At 59.6% G+C, this 24,982-nt stretch overlaps 1 protein-coding gene across 1 annotated transcript in view; it reads left to right on the forward strand.

Annotated features, from left to right (window-relative positions):
- The window catches only part of NCOR2 (nuclear receptor corepressor 2), a 258,054-nt gene that overhangs the window by 169,047 nt on the left and 64,025 nt on the right, over nucleotides 1-24,982 (forward strand). The window contains exons 12-16 of the mRNA XM_082491424.1: nucleotides 1,563-1,741; nucleotides 5,351-5,405; nucleotides 7,600-7,698; nucleotides 22,561-22,685; nucleotides 23,621-23,793. Of these exons, the coding sequence (XP_082347550.1) occupies nucleotides 1,563-1,741; nucleotides 5,351-5,405; nucleotides 7,600-7,698; nucleotides 22,561-22,685; nucleotides 23,621-23,793 (631 nt within the window). The remainder of the gene's footprint in view (nucleotides 1-1,562; nucleotides 1,742-5,350; nucleotides 5,406-7,599; nucleotides 7,699-22,560; nucleotides 22,686-23,620; nucleotides 23,794-24,982) is intronic.

The raw sequence follows: 24,982 nt of genomic DNA on the forward strand, positions 1-24,982 counted from the left end.
CAGAAGCAGAGGGAAATTTCACAGCTCTGCTGAGGTCGTGACCAAGGGGAGCGTTAGACAACTGCCTCCGACCTCCTGCACAGTGTGCTGCTAAACTCCACCCCGAGAGCCTTCTGCTGAGCCCCGAGGCGCCGCTTTGCTTGTCTCAGAGGAGACCTTAAGAGCTTTCAGCCCTTCTGCGGGGTTGGAAGGAGCAGGGAGGTGAGAGCCAGGGAGCATCGCTGGCGGCAGGGGCCAGCTCTCGGCCCCGACGCATTGCTGGGGAGGAGAGGTCTGGCTGCTGGGTCTGGCTGCAGCGCTCGGCACCCCGAGACCCCGCCAGGCGAAGGGAGAAGCCCTGCGCTCTCAGCATCCTGCCGTGGCTCTGCACTGGGGCTCTCTCCTTTCTGCCGGGGCGGTCTGTGGTTGTCGGGGTCGATGCTCTGGCTGTAAGTTGTCCCTGACCTCCCACGATGAGGTGACAGCCTCAGGGCATCTGAAGCAGGCGGTTGCGAAATGGGAGGCAACCTAGGAATGAGGAACATGGTGAAATGACTTGAAACGTCTGTGTCTGCGGAGAGCTGTGTTTTAGGAAGAGGAGGTGGGGTCTGCTCAGTCGCAGCGGGGAAGCAGAGCGGTGCTGGGCAAGCCTGGGTCGGCAGCTTGATGGAAGGGTTGGACATTACTGTTCTCCCGGGAACCCGTGTCTAGCTGTAAATTAAAATAACAGCACTTGAGACCTGGCCTTCCCGGGTCAAGGCTCGGAATTTCTGTCTGACCGGTGCCATCCCAGGTGACAGGGAGGGCTTGGAGTGACGGTGCTGCTAGCAAACAAAAGAGGGTGGCCAGAGCATCCCTTCATTCCCCAGAGGGCGGACCTCTGCCGCGGGGACAGTCCCAGCGTTCGGGCAGGGGACAGGACAAATGAGACATCACGTTGGCCACTCTTGCAAATACTTAAGGAAACCAGTGTGTCCTGTCTGTCCTGTCCTGGTGTGTGGCTGGGGCTCTGGCTGAACTTTGCGCTTTGAATAGGATGGAGTAAAGGCAGCAGATCATGTCCCAGGGTGTTGCAGTAAGAGGAAAGAAAGGAATGATGGCCCTGGTATGGTGACATTTGCGACATCCTGGAACAACATTAGGTTTCCTGTGGAAGGGAAACATGTCGTCTCCCTCTGCCCACCCTTTCAGAAAGCTTTGCAGAGCTGACCCGCTTCCCTTGCAATTTGGGGTGGGGGACTGAACCTCCACGTGGCCATGGATTTGATGGCTGGGAAGGGGTTTGCACTCCCTGTGTCACTGCTGCTTTGACATCGTGGTCAGGAGCTGTTTTGCTGAAGTCAGACATTTCCACGCGGTACCTTAAAGCCCTTTATTTCAAAAGGAAAGATTAATTGTTTCCTGGCTGACAGCGATAGCCTCTTTCAGCATTTAATTTACAATTAGTCTAGCAATAAAGCTGTCTAGTGCTTGCTTTTGAATTCCCCTGTTCCTCCGCCTGTCCTTTCCTCTCGAACATCTGTCCCCTGCCGTCCCCGTGGGCCCGTGGTGCTGACCAACTGTTCTCTCTGCTTTCCCCGAAGAACCTGGAGAAGCAGATGCGCCAGCTCGCTGTCATCCCGCCCATGCTCTACGATGCTGACCAGCAGCGCATCAAATTCATCAACATGAACGGCCTCATGGATGACCCCATGAAGGTCTACAAGGACCGGCAGGTGATGAACATGTGGAGTGAACAGGAGAAGGAGACCTTCCGGGAAAAGTGAGTGCAGCCCACACACCTCTCTCTGCGTAGCCCGCGGGAAGCGTACACGGGACCTGGGCAATGCTTTGGCCGTGGCCCCGGCGTGCTGAGGCATGAATTTCCCAAGGGCTTGTCCTGCCCCCCAGGGACACAGCCACAGTCGCTGTGTTGCCTTGGACCTGGGCACACGGTGATGCACCTGCAGAGAAACCTCAGGCCATTCTGTAGGGTTGGTGTGTTCGTGCCCGCCTGCAGAGGTGTGGGAAGCTGCTGCTCGGGACAGAGCGAGAACTATGAGTTTTTCTGCTTCTGCATCCCCTGTTGTGTCAGCCGGTTTAAGGATAATGTCGGTGGAACCCAGTGCTCCATACATGGTTACGTTTTTGGATTTGTCCTTTGGGTCCTGTGTGTCCAGGAGGATTCTCAGGGCTGTCAACATCCATCCTCAAACCAGGACACCCCTCCCATGTAGACCCCTCAGGCTGCAGCTTCCAGCCGGTGTCCGTCCCTCAGCACTCTGTCCTGCTGCCTGCAGGATTTGCCACCAGCTGCTGTTTCCATGGATGCGTTCCCACGTAAGACACGTGCAAACTCTGGCTGTGCTTTTTTCTGCTGTTTGCAAGCAGTGCTGGAGAACAGCTTCGCTTTATCAGCTGAGATCACGTGGGGGATCGCTGATTCCTTCCCTGGGTACCACCGCACCGTCAGCCGGGCTGTGGGTCGCAGCTCAGTCTCGCGTCCAGACTCCCCCGCATCTCATAGCCCAGCGGGGACCCAGGTGTGTTTGCGTGGAGGACCGTAGCATCCTTGGTGTCCCCAGTGTGCCCCGTGTGTCTGTAAAAACAGAGCTGGAGTGCAGCTTCCAGCAGGATGAGTTCTGCTGGGGCTCACTGCTCTGGGCAGGAGGGACATGGGGGTACGGGGCTGCGCCAGAGCCACCTCATCCCTCGCAGCGTTGCCTTAGTCTGGCCTCCGGGCGATGGTGAGATGGCTCCATGGATTACCAGCAGGGCCACGGCCAGCCATGCTGGAAGCCTCTCTGTGTCCGGAATCCTTCCTCCCGTCCCTGCTCGTGACAACTCCTGTTTGCAGCTGAAATAACTGATTGCCAAAACGGACCAAAAAAGAACAAAACAAGCAAACCGGCTCCAAGGCTTTGGTAGAGGAGAATCCTCATTGCTAATTAGCCTTAAAATGTGACACTCCAAACAGCAAGGCTTGCCCACAAATGACGCAAAGGCTAATTACTTGGTCTTTAATGGCGGGGCCGTGCCTGGCTAATGGGGCTGGAGGAATCCACACCCAGCTCATGCATCCTGCTGTGCACGGTGGTTTCTGTGTCATCACCGTGGGTGATGCGGAGCTGGAGGCATAAATACAGCAGGATTTCAGGGCTCTCTCAAAGCTCGTTTTAAGAGATTGGTACTTGGGAGCTGTAAGGAGGGCCAAGGGAGTCCTGCCCCGATCCCAGTGCGCAGGTAGCTTTCCCAGGGGCAAAGAGCCATCAGCTCCTGGTAGCCGGCGGAGCCACACGTGCCGAGCGGAGCTGACCCTGGTGTGCCGCAGCTTCTGGCCTGGCTATTTAAGGTGAACCAGAGTTGTGTCATCCATGGCCCAGAGCCGGCCTCTTCTTAAGACCGTGAAAACCTGGTGCAACCTTTTGTTCACCCCTCTCGGAGGACACAGCCAGGCCCTGCAAGGCCAACAAGCTGCAGGTCTGAACTCATTCTAGCCGTTAAAATATAACCACAAGGAAGAGTCTGGTTTGATTTGCTTCTGGGCAGGACTTCGGGTCTCTTTACTGAGAGCCCATCGCTAGCCTGCTCCCAGGGGGGCCGTGGTTTGCTGATGAAGGAGCAGGGATGGCTGTGGCACCCCTTGATCCCTGTCGTGCTGGGCACCGGGAGAACGCAGCATCCGTCCCTCATCGTGGGACATGGCCTGACCCGTGAAAAACAGTGGATTGTCATCTGGATTGCCCCTGACACTGAGTTAGTATCATTGACAACGTGGCCTTGAAAACCCTGTCCCTTGGTCAGCCCTTGGTTTGTGCTGTGCCCAGAGTGATGAGCCAGCTCCAGAGCTGTGCTCTCATCCCAGTCTGTCTGAGCAGCCCAGCTGGTTTTCTTCCCCCTCTCCAGCATTTCTGGTTTCTTTTTTCTTGTACTTATTTAGTCACGCGTCTTGAGGGATCTCCCTTGGTGACTGTGTTGTAGAAAGGCTGGTAGAGACTTGGGTTCCCATTAAGCACCCAAGGATCACAGTCCTGTTGCTGTCCATGCTCCCACCTCCCATGTCCCCCCCATGTCACACTGTCACCTGCAAAAGCGGAGATGAGGTCCCTTCCTCTGGTGACCAGTTACGGTGATAGGGCTCTAGCTTTGCCACCCAAACCAGGTGGGCGTCCTGTATCAAGAAGGGCACTGGGGCGTGGGTGACAGCCCCCATGTCCTGCTGCCATGGCTGGAGTCGGTCAGGCCCTGGCTGAGCTCAGCTCGGTGCCCTGGCTGTGGGTTTGGCAGCGGGGCTGAGCAGCAAAGGCGGGAGGAGAGGGCTTGGCCAGCAGCCCCGGGGAAATTGCCGGTGGGGCTGGAGGCACCGAGCTGCTCGCCACATCCCGCGCGCCACACACCCGCACCGCAGCTCACCCACCTCCTGCCTCTCATCCTTTTCCCTGGGGCAAAGAGCCATCAGCTCCTGGGAGCCGGCGGAGCCACACGTGCCGAGTGGAGCTGACCCTGGCCACTGGGCTCCCCGGGGCAGAACCAGGCTGGTGGCAGCATGTCCAGCGGGGCCAGCGCTGCACTCCAGCCCTGGCACAAGAGCCAGGCTCCCCACGCTTCGGTGATGCACTGGTTAACTGTGCTCCTGCTGGCGGGACCACCTCGTGCCAAGGGCTTGTTGGCCTTTGGTGCTTCCCCACCAGCTGGGCGAAGGGATTGATTGGAGGAGACGTCTCTGCGCCCGGGGACAGCTTCTCCTCAGCGGGCGATGCACCCTCACGGGCTGCCGGAGCTGCGGGCGAGCCTGCTGACAGCTCCTGGGCAGGAGGCGGCGTTCTTTGGAGCCGCTGTGCCACCGGGGATCTCTTGAGCAACTCAGCAACGTGGCAGCTCTGTGCTTCCTCCTGAGGTTTAGGTTTCCCTTCCCGTCCTTCGCAGCTGCTCCTGACAGCCCAGCCGGGATTGGGGTCCTGCTCGGCGGCGGGGGCTCCCCCAGCCACGCTGCGGGGTGCTTGTGCTCGGCCGTTGACGGCGATGCCTTGCCAGATCCTGAGTCCTCAGCCAGGTGTGCAGCTGCCCTCCGTGCCCGTCCTGCCTTTGGTACGGGCTTGTGTGGCCGCGGGATGGAGCAGGGTGACGGGCAGCTGTTGGGCGCTGCCAGCCCCCTGCCCGCTCCCACCCCATCATCTGCGCATCAAAGCTTCCATCCAGACCAGTTCCACTGGGCTAAATCTAATGTTCCTGCCTTTCTGGGTAGCTGAGCAGCAGACAAATATTTTCGCAACCCCCTGAGTCCCTCGGGGAACTGGCCTTGCTGCTCCGGGCGCGCAGGGCATGGCAGCCCGGCTGCGAGGGGGCTCGGAGCCGGCACCCGCACTAACCCCCCTCCCTCTTGCTCCCGCAGGTTCATGCAGCATCCAAAGAACTTCGGCCTGATCGCTTCCTTTCTGGACAGGAAGGTAAGCCTCCCTGCCGGGCTTCATCCTGCCTGGCACTCTCTCTTCTCCATCACACAGCTCCCTGTGGTGCTGGAGCGGCCGGCGGATGCTGGGCACCTGTGGGCGGTGGTGGCTCAGAGCCCCGGGCACGGTCCAGACGCCTCCCGGCTCCCTGCAGAGACAAGGGACTGACTCAGCTGCGGAGAGGCAGGGAGCTCAGCACCGCGAGATGTGTGAACGCATCCAGCCTGGCGCGTAGGCGTCGCAGCCCACCCCGTGATCTGCCTGGGGGAGCTGCTTTCCAGCATCTCCTGGAGGCACGTTGCACCAGCCAGGCTGTCGCACAGGAGGTGCGGGCACCCGGCTGCCCGGTGGAAAGCGGAGGGGTCCCCTCTTTGCTCACGGGGGACATCTTGAGGGTGGGCTGAGTCCCAGTTCATCCAGCAGTTCGGGTTGGTGTCCTCTATGCACCTCTTTGTGTTCAGGAGTAGTTTGCTCGCAGGAGGGCCTGACCTTTCCCAACACCTCTCTGTTGCGCTTCTTGGGCTTTTCCTTTTTGCTGTTAATTGGGCTGATGGAAGAAAGGTTTGAAAAAGAGATCTGAAGGAAGAGCGAGTCTCTGATCCTGTTCTGAGCAAGCCAGGTACCTTCTGTGGGACAGGCCATACAGGCAGATCCCAGACGGACCTGGCCTGGAGGGACAGCGGTGGACCAGGTGTTCTCCTGAGCAAGAAACACTCAAGAGCTGCTGCTTCTCCCCTCCTTGTAGTTAGTTGCATCCTCTGCCCATCTCGTGCAGTGTTTCATCCGCGCAGTGCCCACTTGCTCTGGGGGAACCCCTCTGCTTTCCGGGGATGGTCTGCAGATGTCCCTTCCGGCCTAAGTTACTCTCTGATTCTGCGTGACTCAGGCAGGGGAAATAATTTATGAGACCTTGACTTGCCTGTCCAAAGCAGCAAGCGAGCAAAGGCCAGCAGCAACCGCATGCTGCTGTTGTCGCCGTAAGATACCGGGCTCTTTCCAGCCTTTCCCACTTGTTAAAGCCGAAAGTGGTGGGACTTGGATGATGCTCACGATCCAGTCTGTGTTCCAAGCTGTAAAATGTCTTCTAATTTTATTTGTACTCGTTTGTATATCAGGCTGTAATTATGATACAGAACACATCTATTATCCTGTTGGAGAGAGATGCAAAGTATGGCTCAATGTAATGAATTAATAGATTTTTAAATTGCATTATAAAAAAAATAGTGATCTTAGCCCTTGGAACAGATGACTGTAAGTTTTTGTGTTCGCGCGTGTGTGTATAATCAGGGCTAGATTAGAAAGAGATCCAATTAACACTTTAAAAGTTGCAATCTGTTTTTGCAAATGGTCGCACTCCCTGCACAGGCACGGGGAGAGCGCAGCCCCCGTGCACCCCCGGGAGCACGCGGCAGCACCCCGCTCCCAGGCGCCGGCAGGCGCCATGGGTCTGTGGGATTATTTCTCTTCATGCAACCGCGGATCCTGTACACGAAGGTGTAGCCCAAGACCAGCATTCGGGTGCCCACCCAGTTCAGCGAAGGACTTTTTCCCCAGCGTGGCACGCTCTGTGCTGTTCAGGAGCAGAATACGTCCCAGCCGTGGCTCCTTGTATTCCTAACGTGTCCGATCCGGGATGGCGCTTGTGGAGCCAACCGCTGGAGCTGGAGTTCGGTTGGGGCTCCTGAGCGCCGGGGTCTCAATCTGTCTGCGAGAAAGTGGTGCGCGCTCGAGCCAGCGAGCTTAATGGCTGGCAATAACGCTAGCTGACAGTCGCGTGGCAGGTTGGGCCTCCCATAACCACAACAGAGGGTGACAGGCGGCTCTCCCTCTTCTGCCTTCAGTTGCCACAGTCGTCTGGGGTCAGCCCTTCCCCCTGCTTTGCTTCCAACGCGGGGTGCTCTCTTTCCGCACCCCCATCTCCATCTGGGCACGCCTGCGGGACGGCCGCGCTCTGCCCCTTGGAAGAGCTGAGCCTTTTTTAGGAGGGCAGCGTGCAATGCCCACCGCTGCCAGCTCCACCTTTGGGTGGCTTTGGGAGGGAGGCGTGGGGGAGCCTGTTCGGGCTGCAGATCTTCAGGAGTAGCAGGAGACCAGGCGACGGCGGGGCCTCAGCGCTGCTCCTGGAAGACTGCGCCCCGGCAGAGCGAGGGGCCGGGACCTGCCGTTCCCTGACTTGCCCGTGTCGTTGCAGACGGTGGCAGACTGCGTCCTCTATTACTACCTGACCAAGAAGAATGAGAATTACAAGAACCTTGTAAGAAGGAATTACCGGCGACGCGGGAAGAGCCAGGTAAGAGCTAAAGGAGCACGTGGAAACGTCGTCCCTCGGGCTGTGCGAAGAGCTGCGGCGCTTTGCACTTGCGGCTTCTCAGCAGCACGTTCTCTGAGCACCCCAAACGCTTCTCTTCTCCCCTCCCCAGATGGGGATCTTGCCTGCAGACTGCGATGGGGCTGTGGTTTTGCTCTGCGTAGCGTTTCAGAACATGCTGTTTTCTGGCAGTTGATGTTTGTCCATCCCCGTGCCAAGGTCGCAGTAGCTTTAAAAAAGCAAACAACAAACCCAAGATGCTTGGAAAAGGGGGATGGAGTGAACGCAGAAAACCTGGTCACGTGTCAGGAGCAGCACGGAGTTGCCGTGCGACCTGCGGCTCTGTGTGAGAACCGAGCGGGGCCCATTTCTCTGTCCCCTCCGGAGATGGCAGCCGGCGTGAGGATGGGGACGGGGCTCCTGGGGGCTGGGTGGGGGTGCTCCTGCCTTGAAGAGCCTGCCCAAGGCTTGTCCTGCGGGCAAAGGCATGAGAGGAGAGCGGCTTGTGCGGGAGTGACCGCCTGAGCAGAGGCATATAAATCTATCTGAAGTGCCGGAGGGTGTCTGAGATCCCCGCGGGGGCTGGCAGATTTGGCGCTGAAGCTGGAGGAGACCCTTAACGCTTTGGTTAAGGGCCAGGCAGGTACTTAGGGCACCGGGAAGTGCCATGGGGTAGGTGACTGAATCAACCCTGGCCGTTACCGTGGCCGAGATACAAATCTGGACGTGACCATGTCAGTATTGCTGCTGGTACCACGATACCCAGATAAGCACTAACCTTTTGGGCAGGTACCGTGTCCCCAGGAGTGCTTTCGGCTGGAGGAAGTTCCTGCTGGTGGATCCCCAGGTCCACGAAGTGAACGCTTATCCGCGTCATGAGGAGAGTGCGATGACCGCAAAGGGAGTCTCTCTCCAGATAACGTGGGGATAGAGATGGAAAAACTGGCCTGGCCCGTGCCACCGCTGACATCAGCAGCTCCTCACGCTGCATGGCCATAAAAAGCAGCACTTGGGTCTAGATCCTGATTGGGAGGCGGATAGGTAGCCTTGCTCCAATTTGATTTCTGCAGCATTAAGACATCAGAATAGCTAGCACATGACGAATGTCATGGACGGGGCCCAGTTTTCCCTTCTTTTTTCAGAGACATTAGAGATGGATAAAGCCCTATTAGATTATCCAGTCCTTCTCCCAGCAAACACAGGGTGGTTCCCTCCAGTACATTTTTATAGTGTTTACCATGGTCTGTTTTGTTAGATCACAGCAACTGGAACATGAGGCCACATTTGTTTCTTGTTAGCGGTGGAGACATTTAGCACAGCTCATTCTGGTTTCAGTGTTAAGTTGAGCAAGTAACAAGTGTGGAGGGAGAGAAACGATCCAACGCTCTGCTCCGTGTCTACCTCCCTACCCCGGCAGCCACCTGCGCCCAGCAGGTACTAGTTGTATTCTGATTTTTGAAAGTATCCAAAGCATCCTTGGCTGTGGAATTTCCCACGGCGCTTGCCCTCGCTGCTGAGTCTGGTCCAGCCGGGGCAGTTGTGATCATGTGCTGCCATTCGGAGCCTCGTTCAGTGCCAGCCTTTGGAAGCAGGGACTTGCTGCGTCGTCCGTAATAAAAGACAGGACTGGTTTTGCAAGTAGGAGACAGCAATATTTGTAAAACATTGAGAGGCAGAGGCTGCCGGGCTCTGAGGGGAGCGGATCGCACCTCCGCTGGAGCAGAGCTCGACCAGAACATTATGGATTTTGAAAGAAGAGTCAGATCCCTGAGCCTGGGGGGGGGGGGGGGGGGGGGAGAAGTGAAGCAGTGAACATTTCCTGGGACTGTTTGATGCTCAGGTGGAAGGTGGGATGTTCAGACAAGCTGTAAGAGCCAAGGGCTGGCTGCACGAACAGCAGTAGGAGTGAGGTGCAGAACAAGAGGTGCTGCATACGATCCAGCCTGGAGCGGCTCTCCCCCAGAGGTGTTGGGGGCTCTCGAGACGCACGCTTTGTGCTGCGATACCCACGCTATTTCCATACGTCTCTTGCGTCCGTTTCCTGCAAGGCTGCGTGCAGAGGAGCGCTGGCAGAGCCTGCGTGCAGGCTTGGGAAGGACACGCTGCTGTGGAGGGTGACAGCAGGGGCTGGCAGGGTGGCACGGCTGGGGCCCTGCCGCAGAGGGAGGCTGTGCTGGGCACAGAGGCGTTTTGGGGTGGGATTGCAAGGTAATGAAGGCAGGAACGTGTTGGTGAAAGTCCTGCCAGGAGCTGGTGGGAGCAGTGAAGGACCTCCACATCTCCTTTGCACCCCTTCACGGAGCCGGCATCTCCGTGCCGATGGGACCTGCTTCCCCAGGCCAGGCTGGGTCGGCGTGTGGCTGTGCCGACCGGCACGGGAGAGGTTAGCTACTGGCGAACACGGAGGGCTGGGATGGAGGGATGCTCCTGGGGGCATTTTTGCTTAGTGAGTCTCTTCAGAAGCTGCTCAAACTCCACTTGCACCTGCAGAAGGTGTGCTCATTTGGGAGGAACCCGACCTGGAGGCTCAGCGGCCACCCCGCCTGCCCATCCTCCCTGCTTCTTCCCAGGGTGTCCTGGGAAGACATGGGGTTATTTTTAACCCCATGGAGGTCCTTCAAGCTGTTGCCCATGTGGGGCAAGAGCGAAGTTGGGGCTGTGGCTGGGGAGCGGCGGCACTGGGCCCCTCCACCGGGGCTCAGCCACCAGAGACGGTGACGGGATGAAGGCCGGGAGAGACGGGGGGACAGCGGGGGGATGAGCAGCGTGCAGGGAGGAGACGGGGCTGCGAACACTTAATTCCTGTAGCGTTGGGAGACATGGCACCGCATTCCCGGTGCTGCCCGTGCTCCGAGCCTGGATTTTCCTGCTGGTAAGGGTTCAAGGAGTTAAACACCAAAAGTGAGATTTAATTGATTTAGAGGAGAGGAGGAGAGGTTGACTTTTATATCAGATGAGAGGAGCGGATGAGGTCTGATACAAATAGCGTTTCAAGTGGCCCTATGCTGTTTTCTCGCTCCTTTTCTCACGGAGAGGTTGGTGGTCTTATTTGCTCTTGGAGGCTGCGGGGAGCTTGAGAGCGAAGTGGAGATAATTACACGTAGAAATAAAGCTACTCTGGTGTCAAGATTATCATTGTGGCCTACTTATTAAAAGTCCATTAAAAAATAAGAATCCCACTGCTGCCTGGCTGATGGTCCCCTGGCAAAGGATATTTCTCATAAAGCTGCTACTTATTGCTAAAAATCTCCTGCCAAGAGCGGCGACTTCACATGATTCTGCTTCCAGTTTGTCAGAAAACCGAGCAGCCGCCCGCTCGGAGGCAGGGCGCATGCTCCCGGCACGCCGCCTTCCCCAGCGCCCGTGAATGAAAGGCGCACACATCTGATGGATCATTATGCATAATATTCAGGCTCCCGAGATGAAGATCCTTTCTAAAATAATCCTCTACGTTCGGGTACGAAAAACGCCATTTAACCCTGAAAGGGGGGAATCAATGGGGAGAGGAATAACTTCCAAGTGTGTAATTTCTCGTTGGGGGGAAAAAAAAAAAAAGTTTGAGTGATGGTAAAATGATGTGATCCAATATTTAATGTGCAGTAATAAGCATAAATTTGCATGAGCTTGTAATGAAAGGCCCTTGCATGGATGTGTCGCCTGGGGGGCTGTCGCAGTCGCTCTTCGGGGTATTTCAAAGAGCGTTTCTCTGCGAACACCCCTAATTCTGGAGTGAGGGGCACCATAATTGAAGCTAGGCAATTAGCGCCATGTGCTTCGTTATTTGGGCAAGCTGTTCAGCCGGGCTGCGGTAGCGCAAGGTTGGACTGAAACCGTGCTGGAATGCAAGTGACTCTATTTCAACATAATTATTCCGTGCGGAGTGCGGGGTTCTTATTCCAAAAGAAATTCGCTTTGATTTTGGAGTAGCGTTGCCCACATGGCAGTGCCCACATGGACCGGTTATGCTTCCTGCGGCGGTGCCGGTGAATTCGCGGGGGGAGAAGAAGCTGTGGGGGTCCCGTGCGGTGCCGGGATGGGGAGGCGGGCGGCCGCCCCGTAAGGCAAAGCCGCCGGTGCTCTCGCCGGCAGCGGGTCGGGCGGCAGCAGCGGTGGGCGGCCGGAGGAGCCGCCTGCCCGCCCTGGGGATGACTCAGAGGTGGATGAAGTCATGCGCCGCGGCGGACAGACGCGGCCTGCAGGACATGCCGTCATGGCGGTCCCCCTCGGCGCGGCTGTCAGATGGCGCTCACGTATTCCCCGGCGAAAGGGCCCTGTGCGTTAGTGCTGACGCTTTCGAGGACTCGCTCCGTGGCACCCAAGGGGGACCGGAGCCAACCCGGACCCCCCCGTCCTCCGCCGGGGAGCGGTGCCGGAGCCGTGCCGGCGGGGCGGGGGCTGCGGCCTGGCCTGCCCGGGCAGCCGGCGCGGTCCCCTGCCAGGGCTGACGGCCGTTCCCAGGCCCACCCTCTTCCCTACCCCCTGCCAAAAACCAAATCGAATTATCCGTCCCGCCGGCTGTCCCGCCCTCCCCAAACACAAACCATTCCCCTCGCCGACGCGGATAAACAACCCCAGCCCGGATTTTTATAAACAAGCCATTTACTTTTTTCACGGAAGCGCCGTCCCGGCGGGCAGGGGCTCAGGCTGCCGGACGGGCTCCGGGGCTCCGTGCTCCCCATCCCCGGGGCAGGAGCAGAGCTGCCGCCACGGTCCGGCCCTGCCCTGCCGTCACCTCTCCTCCCTCAGTGACGATCAGGTCCAGAGCTCAGCAAACTGCCTCTTACACCACAAATTGTGCCTGTGGCCCCGCTCCGTTAACCGCAACGGCTAACGAGATGAATGATACTTATTTCTGGGAAGCGTTCGATTTTCATCAATCCGGGGTGGGGCTCCTCGTTAGCGACAAAGGGTTTGACAACTTCTCTTTCAGACGCGGGGAAATACTTGTCCTAAAATCGTGCACATCGTGCAGAAACAGCCCTGGATGCGGTCAGTAAACTTTGCAGCCACAAATACCAATAAATTATTCTCCATGTGTTTAAGCCTGTGCTGACTTGAGCGTGGATTTTGAACAGCACCGAGATGATCAGCGGAGCAGGCAGTGGGGAATGGTCGTGGCTGCAAAGAGGTCTGTAATGGAACACTTTGCGTGGTCGGAAACAAGGCCTGGGATGTCAGTGTTGGGGTGCGGGTTCATCTTCTGCGGGTGGGATGTTGCTGCGAGGTGGCCCTGCTGTCATCCTGTCCCCCGGCTCTGCCCCATCCCACCGACTGGGCCAGGTCAGCTCACTGCTGGGACACAAAGGGGGTTGAATTTGGCTCATTTTCCGGACACATCTGCGGTATGACAGCACTGCTGGTGCCTTGGAAACCTACCTGGCCAGGCTGGGGGGGGCAGGACCCACGAGAAGAAATCAAACCCAATCCTGGTCCTGCTCGAGTGCAGCCTCATGGGGAGAAACATCTCGCAGAGCGTTTATCCCTTGGGTGCTCGTGCGTGCACTGCTCGGCACGGGCTCTCGCTCTTTAAATCTCTATCTCCTCGTAGCCAAAACAAAAAATATCCAGACAAAACCAGCTAATCCCCAGAATGCTCAAATGGGCTCCAAAAGCATCCTTGTGGAAGGCAGTGGGTTTAGGGCGAGTGCGGAGGGTTGCGCTAGAGCGTGTTTGGAGGCAGCGGGTTCTGCTCGGTGCCTGGCAGTACGTGCCCTGTGAAGACATCAGTTTCCATCAGGACAGGTGGTTGTTTCTGGGAAAATACCCGTTTCTTGTGCTTTTCCTACGCCTCGGCGTGGCTCTGGTGCTTCCCGGCTCACAGGGCAGCCTGACAGCGGTGTTGGGGGACTCAGGGGTGAGGGCTCGGGGTCTGCAGCCTGTCCTGTGCATGGCTGAATGCTCTCTGCCAGCGCCCGCGTTGGCCTCCCTGCCTGGAAATGGGAGCTCCCGCCTGCCCTCTCCGGGGTGCCGAGATTGCCGGGTACCGAGCGTGCCGTTGGGGCTAGTAAAGGGCTGTCACCCAGGGGCCATCGCTGCCCTGTCACGGGTGAGGTTGAGCATTAGGGTGTCTGTGCAGAGGGAGGTGGGTGAGGTGTGAGACACGGTGATTTTTGAGCCGATACTGATCCTGTCACCCTCCGTTGGCGCCTGCTCTCTTGGGCTGGGCTCCGCTCCCGTCGCTCCCAAACCTTGTCCCCAGGGATGCCCCATAAGGTGTATGAAGCCCGTTCCCCCATGACAAGCACGTTGCAGCATTCCCGCATCCCTGCCACCTCTCTAGGTAGCATCATCGGGCAAACACAATGGAAACTCGCATTCCTGAAATCCCCGCTGCAGTTTTGGGGGTGATTTAACGAGAACGATGAGGCCATATTTGGGAAAAGAATTGAAGGATGAGTTGCTGCAGGAGGATGGCTGCTCCGTCCCCAGGTCCCGACGCAGCCTCGCGGGCTGCTGGCAGTGTGGGGACAGCAGGGAGACCTGTGGGCTCGGAGCGGAGACGGGGACCGGCAGGCAGTGACACGCAGCCACTTCCCTCTGGGATAGCATCGACACGGGCTGCCACAATGGACTACTTGCGGATGGACCCTTTGGCCACCACAGCTGGACTCTTCCGTGCAGCTTGATCACATCTGCAGTTAGCGATAATAAAATTGTCACTCAAAAGTGACGTGACACTCCCCCCCCCCCCCCCAACTCCGGTTGGCCCCCGAAATCGGACTCGTGTTTCTCCAGCAGCAGGTCGATGCATCCTCCCAGCGAGCGCCCCACCACGCCTGCGCCCACGTGAGTACTCCTCAGGATGGGGGTTTGGGATCCAGGCTGGGCATTACCGATCCTGGCAGCAGACCTGCAGCATCCTCCCAGCGGGGCAGAGAGCGATAGAAGTGGTTGGATTTGGGGATGAGTCCTTTTTATCTGTTGTTGTGATCCAGGATTGACTGGGAACCAACGGGAAATAGGTTGCATCAGCGCTAAGTTGATTTCTAAAGTAGGCTCAGCTGAAAACCCCGGAGAAAGCTGGTGCCATGAGGAAAACGGGGCTTGCTTTGCTCCTGGTGCGTCTGCGGCATGCGTGGATGCTGCTCTGCATCCCACAAGCCGCCGACCCGGCACCTTCCTCTGTTGGAGGGGGGTTGGCATGCGGCCGGGGGGCTGCAGGCAGCGGGGAGCGGGGTAAAGCAAACCACAGAGAAGAGAAAACACGTGTTCCCTGCCCGGGATAGAGCGAGGGCTCATCTCCACCGCTTCCAAACGTTACGCTCTCTTCCCCTCGGGTCATTTTCCCTTCGCGAGCAATCAAATCACTTTTTAAAAAACTCAGCGGCGACCCAGAAAAGAAACATTTCCTCTTATGGAAAAGCCCTCGGTGATTTAAGGAGGGATCTGAGCGAGTAGGGTCTTGTAAAAATCGCTTCTGTGCTTCACCGAGCTCCTGGAGCGAGCAGCGGGAAGGCGTCGGTGCCTGCCGTGCTGGGCTGAGCGGCGCAGGGGCCCCTGCCCAAAAGGTTCCCGCTCCCAAGAGGCTCCTGGTGCCACCTGAGATGAGCCCACGCTCAGGTGCGCGCACCGGACGCGGTCATGCCGTAGTTTGGCAGGTGATGCTGAAGAGTCCGGCATCCCTACAGTCCTGCAGCCGGTCCCTCTCCTCGTCCCCGGCACGCTGCTCGCCCCCAGGACCGGCAGCCTGGCTGATGGCACGGGGCTTTCCCAGCCCAGCTGCGGCTGCCAACGCTTCGCTGCTGGCACCGGACGTGTTTTGTGGCCTGCGGTGCTCGTGAGCCGTGCTGGCGAGTGTGTGCGGGGTCCGTTCGGTGCCTCCCGGGATGCTGGGCACGGCCCCAGCGTTTTCCATCTCTGCCGTGCAATGATTGCTGTTGCGCAGAGTGTGTTGTTTACTGGCGAAGGAGCAGCACAGCTCTGGGCCGTCGTGGTCGGAGCCGAACCGAGCGAGCCCCACGCTCGCTGTCGTTCTCCTTATCAAATCCGAGCCCGGCCCTTTGATTTTTCAGCTGGCTTCCACAGCCAACAGCATCAAACCCGGCCCCGGGATGCGAGCGATCAAAGCCAAGTCGCCGGCAGACATTCCTCTTCCTCTCCTTGTTGTTTTGGCAGCGGCTTGTTTTGCTTTGTGGTTTCTCCCATGAGCGGAGGGTGCCGTGCGCGGTCGTGAGAAGCCGGGCTGCGCGGCGGTGGGTGGCAGCAAGGGCTGAGGCGTTCCAGACCATTGGATCAGAGGCTCCAGGCCCTGGGAGTCGGTTACGCGATACATACATGTATTTCTAAGCCATCCTCCCCACGCTCCGTATCCAGCCTGCCGCCAGGGGACGGGCAGGGAGATGCGGGGAGCGCTGTTCACAGTGTCCATGTGGCATCAGATCTCGGTGGTGGGACCTCGACCTCTGCTACGGCTTTGGCAAAGGGGGAAGGATGCTCCAGGGGAGACCCGGGGCGCCTGGGCAGGGTGATGGCTATAGAGGAGGCTGGCGCTGTGGGTGCTCCCCTGGCTGTCGTCGGTGTGACCTGCCGGAGGGCGAGTTTGGAAGCAGATGGAAGGATGAATGTGGGTGGTGGAGGAGAGGGGACGCTGCCGAGCCGCAGTGGTGCGGTGCCAGCCCTGCTCCTGGCAGAGATGCTCTCTCTGCGCGGCGTCCCGTGGGGCTGGGGAGAGCGGTGGGAGCCGAGCGCTGAGTCCCGCCGGCTGTGCCGCAAAGAGCGCAGTGCATCCTGCCCTGCCGTGCCCGTGCTGGACCCCACAGGACGTTCACGGTGATGCCAGCAGGCACCCACGCGCACATATGGCCATCGCAGGCGTGCTGAGGCTCCCGGCGAAGCAGCAAAGCAAACCCCAGGCATTCCTGGCCAGCGTAGCGTAGGCCTTTTGTCTTCGGCTTATCTCGAGCTGGTTTTAATTTGCAACTCCCTGATTGCGTGCAATGACCTCGGCCTGAGCCTGCTCCTCAGCCGAGTGCCCCTGGAGAACATCATAAATGCCATTGGTGTGAAGTCACCCGCGGGAGAAGTGAGGAGCCAGCGCCCCACGCGCGGGAGAGGCAGCACGGCCGAGCGGGCGCTCCCGGCGGCTGGAGGGGACAGGGCTCGTGCCGGTGGGGTGCAGCTCCTTCCAAAGTCCCCGTTGAGGCGGACTTAGGTGTGACACGGTGGGGAGAGAGTTGGCGTGTGTCACCGCACTGCTGCAGCGAGCCTGCGGCAAGGGCTGCAAAGCCACCTTGGAGCAAAAACCCCCGGAGCTCGCTGCCTGCGGTGCCCGGGGACGGGCTTGGGTGGCACTGCAGTGAGTTGCCTCGCAGCTCAGCCTGGGACGCGCAGTTCCCTCGGCACAAGGGCGTAGGTGCTCGTGGTTTGCTCCGTCCCGATTTAAGGAGCAAGCAGGAATCGGTGGTTTCCGTGTTCATCTTCTGTAAGAGCCCGGGGCACCGTAGTGACAGCAATGGAGGTGACGCCCCTGCTGGCAGCCAAATGGCATCCCGCGGGCAGGCAGTCCGCCCTCGAAACCTGCTGTGAGAGAGAGGAGATGTCACCCCCAGCCAGCACTTGGGCTTGGGGACAGGTTTTTGCACAGTGCCGTCACCGTGCCCTGAGCCGGTTCCCTGCCAGCACGTCCAGCAGCAAGCGGCATGGCCGGGGGTGGCAGGAGCTGGTGGTCCTGGGGCAGGAAGGGGTCTCCCAGGGGTGAGCTCAGCTAAGGAGAAGTGCTGTGAAATGGTGGCCGTGCCTGTCCTCCGCAGGACCAGGGCTGGGGAACCGAGCTGTGCTGGCAACAGTGGTGTGTTGGTGCGTATTTGGAGGGTGCTGCGGCACTGGGGACTGGGAGAAGGCGCGGGTGCCTCAGTTGCAAGGTGCACGGTCCAGCCGGGATGCCCTGCGAGCGGCGAGGGAGGTTCCTACGTGGGGCTCTGGCGCGGTCCCCTGCCGCGGCCCGGCACATCTCGCCTCGGAGGGGATGGGGAAGGCAGGAGCAGTCATTTTCCGGAGGTTTGCAAGTTTGGAAAATAAATAGCCCTGCGCCGTAGGTTAAGCTTGGCATCCTGGCGGATTAATCACGCTGGCTGCAGCCAGCACTGAGAGCCCCGGTGACGAGAGCTGTGGTTTATAGATGATGATTCATCGACTCGACTTAGAGCGACCACGTTATTCCAGCAGATTGCAAAATCGTAAGAGGAATGTTGTGGTTAGTTTACGGCTTAACTATGCAAATCGTCAGGAAGCCTTCAGAGCCGGAGAATGTAAGGCGCAGCGCGCCCGGATGGCTGGGCGGTGAGCAGGGGCCGGGAGCCGGCGATGGGGTTGTCGGGGACCGGCCGCTCGCGGGAGCCGGGGAGTGGGGAGGTGAGTGATCTGGGGGGAGGGGGGAGATGAGGGATTTGGGGGGAGATAAGGGTCCGGAGCTCACAGGGAGCGTGCGATCAGGGTGATTCGGGGGGGGGGGACACGCCGCTGGCCGGGAAGGGGGTTCTGGGTGGTTTCACCGTCTCTGTGCCAAGGCGGCAGGCGTCTCCAGCGGGGCTGGGGAGGGCGAAGGTGGGGAGCTGCTGCCCCCACCTCCTCCAGCCCTCTCCTCCTGCTTCCAGAAGCAGGCAGAGCCTCGGTGGAGGAAGTAAACAGAGTGGGAGGAGCTGCACCTCTTCCTCGCCGGGGCTTTCTCCCAGCCAGACCCGCTGCCGGGACATGCGGCGAGTTGGTTGGTTCTCAGCAGAGCCGGTGTTTCGGTGTCCAGGACCTACCTTGAAGCCGGTGTCCCCTGAAAGTGCGCTTGGAGCCAGAGCTTTGCGGCGGCTGAAATCCCCGTGATGTCCCGGCCCGATGGAGCCGGGCGAGCTGTGTTGCTCCGGAGAGGAGCCAGGCTCCGGGGCGAACACGCGTGCCAGCCCGCGGCCCCCGGCGAGAGGGTGGCTGGCGGCACCCGCGGTGCTCCCGGGAGGGCTGGCAGCACTCTGCTTCTCTCCAGCTGCTCCAGGGCCGGTGAGAAATTGGGGTAGAGGTGAGCAGATGTTTGTAATTACGGAGCAGCTCATGCCGGAGCGCGGGGAAGGAGGCCGCCCATCTCTGCGGACTCGGAGCAGGGTCGGCCTCTCGCTCACGCGTGCGATTTTGTCCCGGGGCCTTTTTTAAATAAACAGGATGTGTCGGCAGCAAAAAACAAGCGGCAGCGATGCTGAGGAGGAAGGGCGGTCCGGCGGTTAGAGCGTCCGACCTGGGAGGGAGGGACAGGAGGGACAGCCCTGCCCTCTGCCACAGGCATCTTCCCTGGCCTCGGGCACATCCCTTCGCCTTCTCCGGCAAGGAGGGGAGCACGTACCTGCTTTGTCTCCGGGAGGTGGGGTGCCTCATCCCCGGGGGGCTGTAGGTGGCGAGAGGTTTAAGCTTGCCAAGAGCTGAGCAGTTTTGGTGCTCGCCTTTGGCGTGTCGGCTCAGAGCTGACCCACCTGCCGGTCCACCTCTAACCGGGGCAGCGTGAAACATCAGCTGGTAATTGGGGAAGCATTTCCTGGCCTGTCATGCTTTGGGATGGCATCCCGTCCCTTGAATCATCCAGAGCTGGTCCATGTCCAGCACTAAGAATAGCCTCCCCGTGCACCGCGGGGGCAGCCGTGCGCCGGGAGGGGGGGACCGGCCGGCTCACGGGTTCCCGGCTGTGACTTCCCGGCACTGTGCCGTGCCGTGGTCTGGCTCTGATGCCGTCCTGGTCTGAGGTTTGGGGCAGAACACATGGCATGGCCGAGGCGACTGCCATGGTGGGTCCCCAGCGGGGCGTCCCTCCTCCTTTCCCCCTGTGCTGCGTGTGGCTGAGCTCTTGCCCAGCTTCGTTTGGGACCCTGGTGAGCCTGTTTCCCCCCAGAGCCCTGGGTGCTTCAACCATCCCCGCGGCCTCCAGCCCAGCATGAACCTCCGGGTGGGATGTAAGGTGGCATTCATGAGGATGGCCGTCCCCAGAGGTGCTTTCTAGGGTGTTTGGAGGGTGCCCCGCTGTGCAGCCGAGCCCCGGCAGAGCAGATAAGCTGTCACTGCACTCCTGCCAGGCTTCGAAGCACTATTTGGCCAGGAGCCTTCTTCAGATGAAGACATGAACGCCACCACGGGTGCAGCAGGTGACAGTTTTCCCTGCCGTGGCCTCATGGTGACGATGCTGCCTGATTTCTGCATTTCAGCCCGGTGGGAGAGGGCAGGCAGGTGGGAGTCATCCCATCCCATCCCATCCCATCCCATCCTGCTGTGCGCAGGGTGCTGTGCTCTTACTCCTGGCATCGCATCAGGCACCCCGCTGTGGCCGGAGCAGGGCAATCACTAGAGGGCATCCTTGGATCAAGATGCTCCTCTGCAGTGGGAGAAGCCCTAATTTGATGTCCCACCAGGCTGAGCTTGAGACCTCTGTGGGAGCAAACCCAGACGAAAGGGATACGCAGTGGCCTGATGATGCTGGGCCAGAGGGATTTGCTTGTCCTTGTCATGCTGGAGCTCGGCATGCCTTTGCGGGCAAGCTCCTGCGTTGCAGCGTGACCCTCTGTGGCCGCTCGCCCCTCTCCCTGCCATTCCCCCCCTGCTCTTGCAGGCTGCTGCGGGGAGCTCGCTCCCATCACTGCCATCCCTCTGGGGAAGAGCTGTGGTCGCTGCTCAGGGTGACCCCCCCCCCGGGTTCAAATAAGCACAGAGACAAGATGAGACGATGCTGAAGCTTCCCTTGAGAGCCCGCGCCAGCCTGATGCTGGGGCAGGGACTCGCGCCTTCCCAGCTGGGTTTACGACTGGAAGGAGAGCTGGGTTTATGCCGCTGGGATCTGTGGGACACAGGGTTTCCTCCATCCCTCAAAAGAAAACATACACAACAGGGTGGTAGAAATACTGCGAAACCCATCTGGGCTCCCCCTCCCTTGCCAAAGCACACGGTGAAGGGAACACGGGTGGGTGGTGACGGCCGGGACAGAGCCTGCCCGAAGCCCTGTGCTCCCGCCTGGCCCTCGGCGGTCACAGCCCCCGCCTGGGGGGCACTGGTCCAGGCTGAACCCGCGCTGGGGGTTCGCCAAGCCGCGACTCAGAGGGAGTCGGGGAGTTCGGGGCAGCGCTGGGGAAACGCGTGTGACTGATGTCCCTCGCTCCTGCGCCACCGGCGCAGGCTCGCCCGCCTCCCGCTCCCGGCAGCCTTGCTGGCTGCCCCGCGCTTCTGCCCGGGCTCGGGGGCTGGCGGGGCAGCGCCTGGCACCGGGGCTTGGCCGGTTGCTGCCGGAGATAGCCCGGTCCCCACGCATTAACAGATTTATGGACACATGAAAAAACTTAAGCAACCAAGTGCTCATCCCAACCGTTCCCCGACTCCTCCTCCGCTGGATCTCCCCCCCGACCTCGCATCCCACGGAGCCGTTCCCGGGGGTGCAACGGGGGTGCGAGCTGATGCGGTAGGGGTGTTTTCGGCAGGTGTGCCAGCGGGGATGTGCCGCAGGGGCCAGCTGAGCATGCCACGCATGTGCTGCCGAGCGGGGTCCTGGCAGCACAGCCACCTCTGCCCCCGGCACGAGGAGGAATTGAAAGTCTGCAGGGTTTCGGGGATGGCAGCGCCTGTGTTTTAAGGACTTGTATTGAACCAAGACCTAAAAGAATCAGAAGCTTTTTTCGTTAAACTGCTCCGAAGCTCATTTTGGCAGCTCCCCGCTTATCATTTTAGCACCGGCCCGTGGGGGCAGAGGGTTTAACGCGCACCCAGTGCCACTGCCGCAGGGCCACCCATGCTCAAGGCAGCCTCCCAGCTCCTGCGGGTCGGGGACAGGCCAGTCCCCCCGGCTCCAGAGACGTGGGCACACCTCCTCGGCACTTGCTGAATGTGTGCGGGCCAGGCCAGGCCACCTGGGATCATACCTGCCGTTGATAAACCCACTTTAAGGCAATTTCCCTCCCCATTACGTCACCGAACCCTTTTCGGAGGGGTGGTGGGAGCCCTGCAGCTCGGGCAGGAGCCGGGGTGGGTTTCCTGGAGCGAGCAGCCTCGCATTAGCCGGGAGCAGGATGGTTTAATAAATCATTTCCGTCTCTAATTTCTACTTCTCTATGAAATGCCTCTCGTTCGCCGGTTGCCAGAGGGAAGGGAGGTCAGGGGAACCAGGCCTCCCCGGCATCCTCCTTCCTGCAGCTGTTGAAACAAAATCCAGAACTATTATAATCGCTGTGTCCCTCCCTCGGGTACCGCGGCGCCTTCTGTCCCAGCGACGGCAGCGGCGTCGGGGCGGTTGGGTGGACGGCCTCCAGCGAGGGTTCCAGGCGTTACGGAGCAGGCAGGGGGCTGGCATCTTCCCTTCTCGGTGATACGAGGCCATAAACTTTCCCCGTGGGCCGTGTCAGATGCTTGGGAAAAAGATGATGGCATCGGTGTCGCTGAGCCTCGGGGCATCTCCGGTGCCCCCGTCTCCTTCGCGCTCCAGCAAAATGCATCCCACCGGCTGCCTGTCACGCCCCGTGTTGCTAAGCCGTCATCTGCAGGGAACGGGGAGGGGGGGTTGTTCTTACCTCCCTGCCTTTTCCCATGTCGGGTCCCTGCTCGCTGCGTGACCCCGGGGGAGCCGCCGGGGGTGTCCCACTGCCTGGAATGGGAGCCACGGTGTGGCTGCTGTGCCCCATCCTGAACTACCTCTGATCTCCCCGGAAAGCCTTCGGCCGCCGTGGCCTCTCTAAAGCACCCTGCCCGTACCCTCTGCCTGCAGCGCTTTTTCCTCTTGGCCGCTCGCCCCCCCCCCCCTCCGGCATTGTTTCGCCGCGTTTGTTTAGGTTGGCCCAGGTGCTGCGATGTATCCGCCTCGGCGCTGAGGGTTTGGTTTGTTTTGTGTCCCTTGTTTTGCAGCAGCAGCAGCAAATGCCCCGGAGCAGCCAAGAAGAGAAAGATGAAAAAGAGAAAGAAAAGGAGAAGGAGGGAGAGAAGGAGGAAGACAAACAGGAAACAGAAAACGACAAAGAAGAACTGACAAAGTAAGGAACGGCCCTCCCTACCCTGCTTCCCTCCGTCTCCCACGAGGGCTGGGCATCGGGCAGGGGCTGCGGCGAAGGGATGCAGCCCCCGGATGCTGTGGTGGGAAGCGGCGTGGTCCAGGGCTGCCTGCCCCCGTGCAGGACCACGTGCACCCACCTCAACCTCCTCCGCAGGGAGCGAAGGGCAGAGCCTGTTCTTCCTTTCATTCCTCCTCCCTGCTGCTCCCAAACTGGGAAAGCGACACTGATACCTTTGGGGTTTTTTTGTTGTTTTATAAAACCAAATCGACCCGCAAAGCCCCTTTGATCCTCCAGCTTGTTTTGTTGCCAGAGCCTCCCGGGAGCCGGAGGAGCAATCCGGGCGCAGCCGAGCGTGGCACTTCACCTTTAGCGTTATTGATGTCGACGTGAGCGCTCCCAGATGAAGGGCTTCAGCCAGCCCTGCCTCCCTCGCGCCGCACGGCGAGCATCGGAGCCGTGGCGGGGAAAGGTTGGCACGCAGACCGCTAGCTATCTGTAATGGGCTTAATACTTGGTTTAAAAGAACATCTGGCTTCATTATATCTAGGCTGCTAAGACATTTACCAGCAGGTCCCTTTCAGGAAGATAAATGAGGAGGAGGCAGGGATGAATTTGAATGGTCTGGTATTAAACCTGTCTCCGTCAGGTCTCTGCGTGCACTTGGTGGCGGAGCTGCAGCCAGCTGCAGAAAGCAAACCCCACCGCAAATCACCCCACCGCCAATCCGGTCCGCTCCCAGCCCGGAAAAGAGCCTGCGTGTGCAAAAAATAAATGCAGACCTGCCCCTGCAAAAGACCAACAAAAAAAAAAAAACCAAACAACCATCCCCAAACACGTGCGGAGAAATAATTGCTTGACCTAAAAATCAGACCAACCCCACAACCCGTTTTTTTCTTCCCTCCCTGTTTTTGCAGGGACAAGAACGACGACACGTCCGGGGAAGACAACGATGAGAAAGAAACCGTCACCTCCAAAGGTCGCAAAACCGCCAACAGCCAGGGCAGGCGCAAAGGCCGCATCACCCGCTCCATGGCCAACGAAGCCAACAACGAGGAGGCGGCCGCCCCGCAGCAGAGCGCAGAGCTGGGTGGGTACCGGCAGGCGCGGGGACGGGGGGACCGTGGCAGGGCTTTTGGGGTGTCCGCTCTGCTGGGATGGAACATCGCCCTGCTCTGCTCCCTGCTCGCAGAGGAGGGTTTTCCTTTGGGAAATCCTCTTATTCGGGGGGGGGCAGCAGTGAGGTTTCTCCATCCCACAAATTACCCAGCGCGGTTCGCCCGGATGAAGCAGAGGCATTTGCAAGCCTGGCTTGTCCTGGCTGAGTGTTAGTGGGTTTTAGGGCCTCAGAGGGAAAGTATTGCAAAAGACGAAAAGGGAAGCCATCGTCGTTAGCGGCGCGTTGGCTGGGTTCCTGCAGGGCTCGTGCACCTCCTGCACCCAGAGATGTTTTTTTTTCCCTTTGCGGCAGCTCGGGCTCCAGGTACCCTCAAGCGCTGCGCAGGAGCCTGCTCTGCCCTCCTGGGCTCGCCTGGGTCTCTGCCAGTTCTCCTGCCCTCTCTGTTTTCAAATCTGCCTGGAGCCCGTGCGGCTGCAGCCTGCGGTGTCCGTGACCTCCCCCCGCCCCCCCCCGGCCTTGGGAATTGGGCTGGTCCCTTCCTCATCTCTGCAGCTGAAGGAGGTGGTGAGGAGGCAGCGGGTTACGGCGGCTCAGGAGCCTCCATCCTAGCTGCAGCCGTGCTGTGCATCGCAGGTTGCGCTTGTTTTCCCCCCAAAACCAGCATTTTCCATGCTGGTCCCTAGTGCCCCTGCTCGTCTCCTCCATCGGTAGCCGGCCAGGCGCGGTGGTCAGTATTTTCCTTCCGGCACCCCTTCAGGGTGGCTGAGCACAGCGGGAAGAGGCCGGGAGCCGCTTCAGAGCGAGGTGGATGAGGCAGAGCGTGCTGCCCGTAACCTGGCACCCAGGGACCGTGGCTGCCAGCAGCCGTCGGGCAGCGCCCCACGATGCTGCCGAGTTTGTCTCGGGCTGGACGGGAATTCACGGCAGCATCCGCAGCCCCGCGTGGGGTGCATCTGCCTCCCGCGCCTGCAGCATCAGCGGTGCTTACCCTGGGAAACTGCTCAGGTACTGACTTCAAGAAGCCAATGCATCAAGGAATTTGGCTGATTTTCCTCTGTTTTGTACTCTTATCAAGTATAACATTATTACTGCGCTACCTAAGGCGAGTAAAAATAAAAGCAGGGTGACTCCTCTCAGTTTCCTTGCTCCGCAGTTTCTT

Source organism: Vanellus vanellus (assembly GCF_965231255.1).
Source record: "Vanellus vanellus genome assembly, chromosome: 16".
NCBI lineage: Eukaryota > Metazoa > Chordata > Aves > Charadriiformes > Charadriidae > Vanellus > Vanellus vanellus.